Genomic DNA, 12,712 nt, shown 5'->3' with positions numbered 1-12,712 from the left:
AGAGCATTAGGTGACAATGAAGGCATGGTATAGAGTAGAGATAGTATAATACAAATCGCTATTGTTGAATGAACTTGTGGAATTTAGTGTGTGAGACAAACATCATATGAACCAAGATAAGACAGCGTAAGCTTTATATTATCCGCTTGGGCATGTTTTCATTGAGTAATTTAAAAAAGTTAATATTCTTTGAGTAAAATAAAGTAAAATCACTTTTAAATAAAATTACTGAAATTGACCCTAGATAAAGTGAAGTATGAAAAGAGTGAAATTGTAAAATAAAATTTAACACATGTTTCGACTTAGTAAGGACAAGCCGCTTTTTTTTCATAAGGTTATGTTCAATTTTCACTGTCAATGTGAGAATTGTATTAGTAGATTATTTATCTGTACTTCTATAAGCGACATATGGTCTTGGACGCATGCCCTAACCTATATATCGAAACCGAACACACTCAAATTTTTTTTAATCAAAATTTTAACACTTTTTTTTAGTTAATAAAAGCTTATCTATAACCATATTATTTATATAGGCATTTCTTTAAATATGAAAACACATTTTTACTTCTAAATTTACAATCCATGCTAACACACTTATTTTTAATGGATTCTTATAAAAATATAAAAAAATGAAGCTATTCAAATGAACTCATATTATCTATTTTGATTTCCCGTTATATCAACACAATTAAAATGAAGCTATTGAAACTAACACATGATGAGTGAGATTTTACCATATTAAGTTTAAATCGGCAAACTTATTAAGTTGAACAAAAAAGTTAAACACATAATTAACATTGAGTTGTATTCGTTAGATTTCATTTCCTAAATATCATAAGATGCTTAATATAATAGTCGGCGTCTGAATAGAGACCGAATGACGATGATATACCGAGTGATTCATAAAAAAAATTGCTTAGTATAATATGATTGGTCACAAACAAATTATGTAACTTAGTCACTAGGTTTCAAGTTTCAACCTCAGCTTGAGTTGGAAGTGATAGGTACAAGGTAGAAAGTAACCAATGCAGTCACTGACTGACTCAAAAACACCCACCTTTTTATAATCACACACAAGTACTCTCTTATATCCCAATTAGGTTTCATTTTCAATTTCTTTCCATTCCAAATTAAAAAAAGGGGAAAACAAAATTAGGTTTCATTTTCAATTTCCAATTTCTTCCCCATTTCAATTCCCAATTTTTGATATCAGATCTGATTCATCTCATCTGGATACCAAAAATTCCCCAAATTCAGTCCCTTTACACGTCAGAAAATAAAATCTTGAAGTTTGGATTTCATTGCTGATCCCCAAAAAGGGAAAAAAGTGAGGTGAGAAAAACAAAGAGTATCAGTGTCGTCTCAGAATGTTTCGTTTTGAACAGGAAAAGATCCGAAAACGAATTTGATCTCCAAAGTTTGCGACTTTTCACCAATCAACTGCTTCCCACCTTGCCGGGTATTTCTATGGCCGACGCTCTCTCGTTGATTCCGGCAGCCGTGCTCCGCAACCTTGCTGACAAGCTCTATGAGAAGCGGAAGAATGCTGCTCTTGAGGTTTCTACTCTGCCCCGTTTCGTTTCTTGGTTTTCAATTTGCTCAATTTTGGATTTTTGTTTTGTTTTTGGTAATTTGGGACTGTTGTTGATGATGGGTCTGTGTGTGCTTGTGTGTAGATTGAGGGGATAGTGAAGCAGCTAGCTACTGGTGGTGATCATGATAAGATAGCGGCTGTGGTCAAATTGTTGACTACTGAATTCACATTCTCACCACAAGCCAATCAGAGAAAGGTAACTTTTTTCTTTCTTAAATGTTTGTTTTATTAATTTGGATTCAATATATTTGTCATGTTATATGCTGGGTGATTTTTGTTTTCTAAGAATAAAATAATTTTGAATGAAGGGAGGATTGATTGGATTAGCTGCTGCAACTGTTGGGTTGGCTTCTGAAGCAGCTCAGCATCTTGAGGTTAGGGCTTGTTCACTTGCTTTAAGTTTTTTGTAATTTTGTCCTAGTTTGCTTCTTTGATCATCATGGCATACAATTGAGACTCTTTCCAGTAGTGAAATTATGCTAAACTTTTCCAGTAGTATATAAGAAGCTTATGAATGGTCAATGGGGGCTAAGTACTCCGTGCTTCTTATGTATGCGAAATAATAATATTGTAAACGAAAATGGTTATCCTTAAGGGAATGAACTGAAATATGTTGAATTCCTGGATGGTAAATCATATCTAATACTTGGTAGTGTTGTATTCTTTCGGAATGAACTAAATTATAAGCATGCATTGGTGTTATCCTTCACTTCATTATTGAGCTTATTTTGACATGCCTAAGGGTATATACACCATTGCTTTGCACTAACCTTTCTTGCTGACGTATTATCCTTGTAATTTGAGTCTTGACAGCATATTGTGCCCCCGGTGTTAAATTCTTTCTCTGACCAAGATAGCAGAGTTCGTTATTATGCTTGTGAAGCTCTATATAACATTGCTAAGGTGAGGATTTGATTACACTGACATATGTATACTGCTTCAATCTGATCATCTACTATCCTATAATGATATCTTTTATATTTTCTTTCAGGTTGTGAGAGGGGATTTTATTGTATTCTTCAACCAGATTTTTGATGCCTTATGCAAGCTTTCTGCAGACTCAGACGCCAATGTACAAAGTGCTGCGCACCTCTTAGATCGACTTGTGAAGGTATATGTTTTCCTGAACTCCAATAAGCTTTTGTGTGGCTTAATAAGTTTACAAATAGAAATTATATGCTGATTAGGCATTGATCCAAAAAGAATTTGAGTTGTTGTTCCTTTAGCTCAACTGATGATTGAACATTGCTCTATTGGAACAGGATATCGTGACTGAAAGTGATCAATTCAGGTGCACCATCCTCTGTTTATATTTTCTTGTTTATCTGTATGTGGAGTTTTAAATTTTCAGAAGACTCGTACATACAGAGATCTTTTAAATGTAATTTTTGAAATAGTTGAAATGTGTTACACCATGAGGTGTGAGATGTTCTCGTACTCAAGGAAGCAACTTTTTAATTTTCATAACCATAATAAGAAAATGAAAACCAACCTATTCCTCCCTATATGAATTTGCGCTGCCTCATTCCCCTCCTTTTTCCTTTTCTGATCTTTAGTATTGAGGAATTTATACCGCTGCTAAGGGAGCGCATGAATGTATTGAATCCATATGTCCGCCAGTTTTTGGTGGGATGGATTACGGTATTGGACAGTGTCCCAGATATCGATATGCTGGGCTTTCTTCCTGATTTTCTTGATGGTAAGTACATGGTTTGAAGAAGGGTCCTTGTCTTTCTTGACTTTTGATACAACTGAATTTCAACCACCTAATCATACATAAATATCTCAGGCTTGTTTAATATGTTGAGTGATTCAAGTCATGAAATACGTCAACAAGCTGATTCAGCTCTTTCAGAGTTCCTTCAAGAGATTAAGAACTCCCCAGTAAGTCTCCTGCTAATGCTTTTTCCGTTTTTGTTAGACTTGTAAGGATTCTGGCACTTTAAGAGTCCAATTCTTTTATGCCATTATCCCCCCTTTTTTGTTCATTTGTCATTTTCTGACTCGAGCAGTGCTACTCTTGAAGTCTGTAGATTATGGTCGAATGGCTGAAATACTGGTACAGAGGGCAGGCTCTCCAGATGAATTTACTAGGCTAACAGCTATCACATGGGTAAGTGGTATTATAATTCTGACTTAATAGCCCAGTATTTACTGATATAATACCCCTATACTTTAGTTTTGGCATTTTCTCAAAGCTATACTTGTTTTTTTTATATCAAAGAAATATTATTGGTTACTGATTTGTGATTCACTTACATTTTATATAATTTATGTATGCGCTTTCTTATTTGTACAGATAAATGAGTTTGTCAAACTTGGTGGAGACCAGCTTGTTCCATATTATGCTGACATTCTTGGAGCCATTTTGCCTTGTATATCAGATAAAGAAGAGAAAATTAGAGTTGTAGGTTCACTTGAGCTTTCCTTGTTTTCCTTCCTCTTTCTTCAACCTTTTTTTGTTCTCTGTTTTGCCCCTTTTTCAATTACATTGCTCCCTGCCATGTATACCAACAAGTTTAAAGTTATCTTTGGCATATGTTCAAGGTTGCTCGTGAAACAAATGAAGAGCTACGCACCATCAAGGCTGATCCAGCTGAAGGGTTTGATGTAGGAGCAATTCTCTCCATTGCTAGGAGGTGTGGTTTTTATAGCCTGATTAAAGAGGCTAGGAGTAGGTTTTAATTTTGTAAGACATGCAATTGAAATATTATGGATTTGTGTAGTGGCTACTTCACCACTTTAGAAACTTTTGGTAAATGATTGTCAAGGTCTTTTTTGTTTAGCCAAATCTATTTTGCACTGATTATTCTGTGAAATGATTTTGAGTGGTTTTCACTGATCAGGCAATTATCTAGTGACTGGGAGGCTACTCGAATTGAAGCTCTGCACTGGATATCAACCCTTTTAAACAAACATCGTACTGAGGTGAATTGGTTTCAGCTATTATTTTGTCATTTTTTGAGACCCCTGTAGATCTGTAGAGTTTAGTCTATCTGCTTTCTTAGTATAGCCAATGGAGTTACTTGTGGAAACTAGCTGTTGTTCATGCTCGGAATCATACTAGGTTTTTGGTTAAGGTACGCTAGGAGTTGGAGCTGTAGTTCTACTGGTGATTGATGAATGCTACTTGACTGCAACCAGCAAACAATGTCATTCCGCAGCATTTTTGTTTGTACCTGCTGTAGCTCTGCCTAAGTATTAAATGAGATGAGGCAGCATGCTTTCCTTTCACATGATTCAGGAATTAGGAATCCAATAAAATTATTATTTGTCCTGGTTTAATTATAGTGTTATCAGTCTTGGCTGATCAACTTGGAAATAATTATGGGATTTCTTGGCTATTTAAAAATTCAGTTCACTCACCTACCAATAATAGTAATACTTTATTTGGCATTTTTCTCTTTTTTGTGCAATAATTTATTTTTGTATATTAATGTCCTCCTCTCTTCTTTAAGTAATTATTTTTTCTATTTACCTGAAATTCTCTGCAAAAGCTTGTGTATCTCCTTTATTATGTCATTGAGATTTTGGTGCCCATACTCATTTATTGACTTTTCTTGTCTGAAATAGGTTTTGCAGTATCTAAATGACATATTTGACTCCCTGCTGAAGGCACTTTCAGATCCATCTGATGAGGTAGCTTTGTTATCCTGAAATCATTTTATTTTTTACTACACCTGTTCCATCAAATCATTCATTTCTAAAATCTTTGTTTGATCAAACCATGCTATTCTCATTATGTTCAACTTAGGATGTTCAGGATCAATACCTCCCCTCAGCCCCCCCCCCCCCCCAAATGCCTTGTTAACTTGACTAGAGCTTAATAAAAATGTTTTGTTTTTAAATATCTCCTATCTGTATTTATTTGCAGTATGTTGCACTTCTGGAAATTAATAATTCCTCACAATTTTTAATTGAATAGGTTGTTCTTCTAGTTCTTGATGTTCATGCATGCATTGCAAAAGATCCTCAGCACTTTCGGCAGCTTGTTGTTTTCCTGGTGCACAATTTCCGGATAGACAACTCTCTTTTGGAAAAGTAAGTTGTTTTTCTTCATCCAATATATTTAAGTTATTTGGTTTTGCTAAAATATATTTTTAACTGCTAATTTCCTGTTTTTATTAATCTTAATATATATAATATTCTAGGCGTGGTGCTTTAATAATTCGTCGACTTTGTGTGCTTTTAAATGCTGAGAGAGTCTACCGTGAACTTTCTACAATACTAGAAGGGGAATCCGACTTGGATTTTGCATCAATTATGGTTCAGGTAGGTTGTGACTTTACTGAGTGCGTAATTAAAAAGTTGCAATACACTTCTGCTCTATAGTCTTCACAGGTCTATGCCTCACTTCATCCCCAATTTTTGTCAATGAAACAGCTACCTTATATTTTTTTGCTTGCATACATTGGCAGGATTAAGTGATTTTAGTTTTAACTGTTACTCCATAGCTAGCTAACTTGTTTCACTTCAACTTATGCGCGGCCCTATAAAAACACTTCTGTTGGATAATTTGCTCATTCCCAACTTACACATTGGTTTTTAATGTTTTTATGCTCGACTATAATGAATTTTCCAGGCATTGAATTTGATCTTACTTACATCATCGGAACTATCTGAGATTAGAGATCTTTTGAAGCAATCACTGGTAAATCCTGCCGGGAAGGATTTATATGTTTCTTTGTATGCCTCATGGTGCCATTCTCCAATGGCAATTATAAGTCTTTGCTTATTAGCTCAGGTAGTTATCCATTACTTGGTTTTAATTTTTTGTTTGAATTTGCACACTCACACATCTGAACAATGTGTATTTGTGGACAATAGCTTAGATTTATCTGAATCATGTGGCCCCGTTTTTGTAATATTCAATTATCTTCCTTGACAGACTTACCAACATGCAAGTACTGTGATTCAATCTCTGGTAGAGGAGGATATTAATGTCAAACTCTTAGTCCAGCTGGACAAATTGATTCGCTTGCTGGAAACTCCAGTCTTCACTTATCTTAGATTGCAGGTACTTGATTGAAACATCTACTCTTCCAATGCAGTTCAAATTTAATCTCTTGATAAACAAATTTTTGATGCAGTCATTTCCCTAAAACTGATTCTAATAAAATTAAAGATTTGAACCATTAATGCGATTAAACATATCCTAGGCATGACTTGTATATCATCACTCATTTTGCATCTATTGTCAAGATGAGTCCAGGTAGGCTAGTTAAATAGGAGGGAACATTGTAAAGAGAGTTATCCTCATATAGCTCTATTGTTATAATAATACTCCATTTCTTGCGTTGTTCATCAATGGTTATTTAATTTTGCAGCTTCTCGAACCTGGAAGATATCCATGGTTGTTTAAAGCCTTGTATGGTCTTCTCATGTTGCTTCCTCAGGTATGTGCAACTTAAAATATTTGTTGTTTTAACTTAAAAAAGAAGTCAAGGCGTTCGTATTCTGTTCCTGTTGGCTGTGTTCAAACATCCTTTGGTGGTAGGCTAATTCTTAGGCGTTTTAACATTACTAACTTTATTTTAACTCTTTTTTCAAGATTTAAAATGACATTTTTCCTTGTATCACCGTGTGTAGTATACATCATGCTATGTACCGTTGTGTACTGCTATCACCATATTTATCATATAATTCATATTCCTATCCACTTAATCTGGCTATGTCCTGGTTGTGCCAAAAGAAAGGATATACATCTGTAGATTATGTAATTTAATGCATGTGATTATTTCTTGAAGGAATTTTTCTCCTCTAAATTGCAGAAGGATAGAGTAAGTCATCACAATTATTGATTGAGAAATCAATAGTTGAAATTGTGATCATATATTTGTGCATGCATAATAAACTATAATGTTCTTTACATCTTAACCATTGAATTCTCAATCAATTGTTGTGATTATTTGCTTTACTTTAGTTATTCTCTCACTTCAGAGGAGCTAAATTAAACTTGAATATATCAATTCTCAGAAATCTTGATATACCGATGGTTTTCTGTTTTGTATTGACACTTCATTTTATACCATTATGCAGCAAAGTGCTGCCTTCAAGATACTAAAAACTCGTTTAAAAGCTGTGCCATCGTTTTCTTTCAATGGTGAGCAATTGAAGAAAACATCCTCAGGGAATCCCTATCAATTTCTACACCACATGTCTGGTGGATCTCATACTTCTGAGGATGGTGACATAACTGCTGATAGTGGGAACTCACACAACGGGATAAATTTTGCTGCAAGGCTACAACAGTTTCAACAAATGCAGCGCCAGCATCGTGTGCATATGAAAGTACAGACACTGTCTCGCAAAAATTCCCCTTCCTTGTCCAAGGTTGCTGACTTCTTCATTTTGCATCTTACTTCTGTTTACGCTCAAACTTCAGAGATTAAGCAACATTGCCTGCTTCGTCGTTACTTCAGAAGACAAACTATTTTTTAAAACCTGCTTTTCAAAAGAAGAAAAGAAAAGAAGCCTGTTTGAACAAGATGTGTTATAAAGTTGAAAGACCTGTGACTTGAAAACTAAACAAAAACCGAAAACATGTCTGAAATGTTTTGGAATTTTAGTTTTAAAAACTGAACATAAGATCTGGTTTGAAGAATAGTTTTTTAATAGTTTATATTGAGGAGTTTTTCTCTTTTAATGTTTTTAAAAACTAAAAACTGTGTTACAAAACAGTGATCAAACAGATCTCCTTGATGCATTATTCAAGTCTTGAGTTGTGTTTTCTGATGTCTAAATGCAGGAGGCACAAAAACCGGAAGAACCAAAGCGACCACCGCAGTTGAGTGAGCTTAATATTCCTCCTTCAAGATCATCCAAGAGAGGTCCAGTGTAGCTAGAACGTTGCTTCTTGCCCATGTTCATTCAATCTTATTGTGCATTGATCCCAGTGTATGTGAACTTTGAATGGGATCAATCAGGTATTGATTTGTAAAATTGTAAATCATAATAGCTCGTTATTCTACCACCTATCATAGAAGGTTGGAAAGTGGGTTTTGGATAAAGCTTGAGCTTGTTGCTGGGCTATTCTTTTGACCATGTAAACGAAGATACCCCACATGGTTCTGTTGTTTTTGTTGAAAATCATGTGGGTTAGAGAGAAGGGGATATTTTATTTAGAAAAGTTGCCTTTTCTTGACCTCTTCATCATGTTCATGTGCTGCCATACATAAAAAATGTGCTGCCATACATATTATAATAAGGAATTAGCTGTTTAATGGACAAGTTGGCATGCTGCTGCCTGCTATAGATGCTCGTGATTTTGCATTTGCCTAGATGATTTAATTATATCAGTAGAATGTCATGGCCTGTTTAAATTGAATCAAAAGTTTCTACACGGCTAGGCCAGTTGTACAAGTGTGTTTAACAATGTAAAAGATCTGTAAAATGAGTAGGAAGTAGTAATAGCTGAGTTTAATAGTTAGGAATTAGGATGTTGATGTTTCTGTTGTCATTTAAGTTTAACATAAATTTGACTTTTAAGGCTTATTTGGTCACATAAAGTGTATGTTAGACCATTTTAAGCTTCTATTTCCGTCTGTCTCTTCTCCTTTGTTGTTTCTATTTTTAGGTAGTAATTTTTATTGTCATTTCTTATAATTGGATTGTTATGTGAACTTTATTTACTTTTTATTTAATTGCGTGCACCCTTTACCTGACAAGAATACAAGTTATTTGATATGATTAGATTTAAGTTGTGTTTATGTATGATAGTAAAATTCAGTGTTCAAAAATGAATGAGGTAAAGCTTAGCAGTACAAATTTAGAGCTGATGTGGACACTGACTATCCGAAGGCGTAAACAAGATGAGTTTGAGGAATGAATCAAAACGATTGAGAAAGAAGAGAAGGTGGGATTGAACGCGAGGAACAGTGAACTGATTGCGTTTATAGTTGAAGAAGAAAACTCTATATATTGAACAATTGTATTTAATTATTATTAAATTATTATTACTCTATTGTTTTAATTAATGTATAATTTTAGTCTATTGTGAATGTTTAGTGTAAATTGAATTCTTCAATTTATTTAATCATTACAATTTAACTTCCATTACTTTTTTATTTAAAATTCATTCTCATTATCTACTTTAAATCTTTGAAAAATGAATCAATTAAAATTATTGAAACTATTTTCCTACTTAAAATTCCCCAATTACAATATCAATTTTCATCCAAAATAAATAGAATAACTCTACTACTATCAAGGTCCTTGCATATTTTTTCATCCATTTTACTTTCCGGTCGAATTAGAAAGGCATGTGGCAGTTGTGTATTTTACGGAACGTCACGCATTCGGTTATTTCCCCGCTGTGAACTCCACCCTCACTCTCACTCGTTTCCCGCTCGGTTCCTCATCCATCGATTTTGAATCTTGTTTCCCTCTGGTGAAGGAAGTAAGTCTGTGAATTTTGGAATTCAATCTTGTTTCCTCATGATTCTTCTCTCCCTCGCGATTTTGAATCTTGTTTCCTCATGATTCTTCTCTCCCTCGCTCTTAATTGTTTTTCGTTCTTGTTTTTCTTGATTCAGCATGTATTACTCTGGTACTCCTCCGATTCCGATTCCTCGCAGCGTGCCGCCACTTCTCCTGCTCGTGGCAGAGGCGGACGCACTTCCGGTCGCGGCTTCCGTCGTGGCTCCTCCGTTCGCGCTCCACCTGCTCCGAACTCTGCACCGCGTCCCTCCGCTGCACCGGCTCCGCGTCCCTCCGCTCCACCCTCCACTCTACCTGCTCCGAACTCTGCTCCGCGTCCCTCTGCTCCACCCTCCGCTCCACCTCGTGACAACTGTCTGCGTCCCTCCGTTATCACCTCCCGCGGTCGCGCCCCTCCTCGCTGTCCCCGGTTCCACGATTATGATTCAGATGGATTGATGAAAGATGAATCTGGAAGAGCATTGCCCGGCGATTATGGCTTTGAGGGCTACAACATTGAAGAGCGTTCCGACTCTGACGCCGGAGAGTGACCTTCTGACTCTGCATTGCTTCAATTGGCTCGCCATGTTCGTGGAATTGTTATCGTTCTACATTTTTTTTTTGATATTTGGATGTGTCTGTTTTCCGAATATTAGCAAGTTTGAAATGGAAATCTTTCTAGGTATGTGTATGGTTCCAAGTTTGAAGATTAAACACCACTGCAATTGATTCTAAAAGCCAAAATCATTATGACAATTTTATTTGTTCACACATGTTATTGTTCTGAAAAGGAAATTTTAAAAGAGCATGTAGAGATCTTTTTTCTACTCAGTTTATGTCGGTGGCTCATTTTCTCGACACTATGGTAGCATTTGGCAGAAGAACTATGGGCATTGAAGGAAAGGAAGGAATAGAAGGAAGAGGAGAATGTACAGCAACGACAACTCAACCCAGAACCATTCGGTGCGTAACCCACACGATAACGATTTGGGCTGGGCTTTGGATTAAGGCAAAGTTGAGAGGCTTTCAAAACTCTGTGTTTGAATGGAAGACGAATCCAGGGGCGTGTCTCTCGGTATTGTAACTTTGTTGGGAAGCTTTGTGGGGTGGGTTTTGTGTTTTATTGGGTTTTGTCATGTGGGAGTTTTGTGGTTTTGGTTTCATCCGTTTGTTGTGTTGTAGGGGTGGTCTTTGACCATGTTATTTGTATTGCTTTGAACTTCTAGATTAGACTGTTATTTATTTATTTTTTCTTCTTCCTCCTTGTATTTGGGTTTGGCATCCATTGTGCTAAAATTGAATATAATTCATTGGCTTACAAAAAAAAATATTCAAGTATGCATTGCTTGAATGTTTAATTGACAAATCATCCAATTTGTTGTGTATGGCTCATAGGCAGTGTCATTGACACCTGAAATTATTATATTTAAATTTTCAATTATTATAAGAAATTCTTCGGTACCTTTTATAATTCTACTAAACAAAATTATAAAACAAAAATTAGCCCATTAAACTAATTTTATTTTCCCTATTCTTTTTATTTTAGGAAATCCATCATGACAATCATATACAAATAAATATAACCAAGTGGGTTGGTGTAGTGGTTCAACACTTCATTCTTTAAGCAAGTAGTTGGGGGTTCGAATCCCAACTTTTGCGAATAGAAAAAACTTTTGTATATTTATTTAAATATACAAATAAATATAATTATTATGCTTATGCAAAGCAAAATCGAACACATTCATGACATAAAAAAACTTCCCATTTATGTTTGAGTTTAATGGATATGCACTGACAGTGTAAAATAGTTTTACACAGTCATCCAATCAAAGCATGTCACATAGGAGAGATAATTACATTTGACTTTAATTTTAATTAAAAGAATAAGATATTTTTTGATTTGGCGGAATTCAATTGGATGTCTGTGTAAAACTATTTTACACTGTCAGTGCATATCCATTAAACTCTTTATGTTTTCTTATCCAAAATTTAATTTAATTTTTTTAAATTCATAATTTTTTAATAAACATAACAAAAATATCACATATTTTGAAAATTTTCGCCCTATAAACAAAAAAGATATCCATGCGCGGGTCAGTCGTTGAATATTATAAGGTGGACTGTGTTCAAAAGATCCACTAGTGAATCATTATTTTTAACCAAAAGATATATTATTAAACAAATCAATATTGTGAGTGATATCGACATAACGGGTGGACCATTTTTAATTTGGTCCAAGGTATACCGACACGGCGACACTCAATAAGGTATGAAGCTAATGTTTTAACTTCTATTTTTTCATGATTTAAACACTTGCTAAGCTGATTTCTTTTAATATGAAAGTTGTCGTTCACACGCTTTAGTTTTAATTTCTGTCATTAAGCTAATTTACGATCAAATGTTTGCTAGTTGTAATTAAAAAGGACTTAACTAAACTGGAAAAAGACTCCTAAAAATTGACAGTGATAACTAAGTGTGTTTGAATACTGACCAAGTACAGTATGAACAAGATTTTCATTTCAACTAGCGGGATTACCCGTGCCGATTTTCATTTCAACTAGCGGGATTACCCGTGCAGGGCACGGGTGACTTTTGTTATTTACAATTTAAATTTCATGTAATATTATGTTTTGTATCTTTTTAGTAAATATATTTTAACAATTGTTTCAACTATATGTTCTTAATAGTGATAATTATGTA

The 12,712-nt window shown here is 34.8% G+C and overlaps 2 protein-coding genes across 2 annotated transcripts; both read left to right on the top strand.

Annotated features, from left to right (window-relative positions):
• Positions 1 to 1,078: 1,078 nt before the first annotated feature.
• On the top strand, positions 1,079 to 8,740 carry LOC130711479 (protein VAC14 homolog). The gene is made up of 20 exons (XM_057561117.1): positions 1,079 to 1,557; positions 1,677 to 1,790; positions 1,903 to 1,968; positions 2,408 to 2,497; positions 2,586 to 2,705; positions 2,857 to 2,885; positions 3,151 to 3,293; positions 3,384 to 3,478; positions 3,621 to 3,707; positions 3,894 to 4,001; positions 4,142 to 4,233; positions 4,441 to 4,522; positions 5,168 to 5,233; positions 5,520 to 5,635; positions 5,746 to 5,866; positions 6,177 to 6,338; positions 6,483 to 6,611; positions 6,922 to 6,990; positions 7,634 to 7,927; positions 8,343 to 8,740. Exons 1-20 carry the CDS (start codon positions 1,468 to 1,470, stop codon positions 8,433 to 8,435), a joined length of 2,166 nt encoding a protein of 721 aa, XP_057417100.1. The 5' UTR covers positions 1,079 to 1,467; the 3' UTR covers positions 8,436 to 8,740.
• A 592-nt stretch (positions 8,741 to 9,332) lies between these two features.
• On the top strand, positions 9,333 to 10,563 carry LOC130713467 (classical arabinogalactan protein 10-like). The gene is made up of 2 exons (XM_057563232.1): positions 9,333 to 9,341; positions 10,129 to 10,563. Exons 1-2 carry the CDS (start codon positions 9,333 to 9,335, stop codon positions 10,561 to 10,563), a joined length of 444 nt encoding a protein of 147 aa, XP_057419215.1.
• The last annotated feature ends 2,149 nt before the right edge of the window (positions 10,564 to 12,712 follow it).

This window comes from Lotus japonicus, chromosome 4, assembly GCF_012489685.1.
Source record: "Lotus japonicus ecotype B-129 chromosome 4, LjGifu_v1.2".
In the NCBI taxonomy this organism is placed as follows: domain Eukaryota; kingdom Viridiplantae; phylum Streptophyta; class Magnoliopsida; order Fabales; family Fabaceae; genus Lotus; species Lotus japonicus.
Note: the sequence above shows the minus strand (reverse complement) of the source record. Positions and strands in the feature narration are given on the sequence as shown.